Below are 1,069 nucleotides of genomic sequence, written 5' to 3'. Positions count from 1 at the left end.
CAAGTATGTTTTATATATTTTTATAAAAATAATATGGGTAGCTATCATATTAATATTACTAGACTGATCAATTTACGCATGCATACATATATACTAATGATAATAAACTATAATTTATACTAATGACAATAAAAATTAATTTTTTATGCCAATTAACATTAATTGTTTGTTAATGCATATTTGTTTATATCAAAATTATTGTTAATTTTTTTTTTATTAAAAAAAGTTTTTGACGTGTCAATTCCACACATCAAAAAACTTTTGACGTGTAAAAAAAGACACGTCAACAAAATTTTTTTTGACGTGCTTGCTTAGACACGTCAAAAGTTTTTGACGTGGCAAACATAAGTTACTGTTTGCCACGTCAAAAAACACATATTTTTTTGTAGTGACCGTTGAATATGTTGGTTCTCAATTGATGATATACATCACACAGGCGTACATGAACACGGCCATGTGATTTAATTATAAAATATAATTAATATTTTAATTATAAAATATAATTAATATTTTAATTAAAAAAAAAAATTAAACACGGACATGTATGACTATTTATTCACACCCGTGTGTCGTGTGATGTATATCATCACTGGTTGCTTCTCTATTGGTGGACCTCGGATAACATTTTATATATCTTATCCTTAACAGTTATCTTCTTTTTTTTTTTTATCTTTTTTTTTTTTTGGTGTGATTCTTAATTGTTTGAACCTTACTGAGTAGTTAGAGTTTAAAAATTTGTTTTGAGCATTTTTGTCTTTTGCTTGGAGTCTTGGGACGTGGGCCAGCCCAACACTCGGATAACATAGGCGAAATGCCAGCCTCTCAAATCGACCTGCTGAAAAGATCCTTATTTACACAAAACTCGATTATGGGAGGTCACCACATCATCTACCAGTCTCGAACTTATCACCCTTTAGAGCCAACTATCGCCAAATGAAGCCTAGACCGACAACGACTCGATGAATAGAGATGCACCTGTCTTATCCCCATTATCGTTGTACATTAGGATTCCTAACAATAACTAAAAAATTGCCCACGAAATTTTTATCAATCTGGATCATCTAATTTT

The 1,069-nt window shown here is 30.3% G+C and overlaps 1 protein-coding gene across 1 annotated transcript in view; it reads right to left on the bottom strand.

Annotated features, from left to right (window-relative positions):
- Positions 1–940: 940 nt before the first annotated feature.
- The window catches only part of LOC132185434 (UPF0481 protein At3g47200-like), a 1,167-nt gene continuing 1,038 nt past the window's right edge, over positions 941–1,069 (bottom strand). The window contains exon 2 of the mRNA XM_059599207.1: positions 941–1,011. Within this exon, the coding sequence (XP_059455190.1) occupies positions 941–1,011 (71 nt within the window). The remainder of the gene's footprint in view (positions 1,012–1,069) is intronic.

This window comes from Corylus avellana, chromosome ca6, assembly GCF_901000735.1.
Source record: "Corylus avellana chromosome ca6, CavTom2PMs-1.0".
Classification (NCBI taxonomy): domain Eukaryota; kingdom Viridiplantae; phylum Streptophyta; class Magnoliopsida; order Fagales; family Betulaceae; genus Corylus; species Corylus avellana.
Note: the sequence above shows the minus strand (reverse complement) of the source record. Positions and strands in the feature narration are given on the sequence as shown.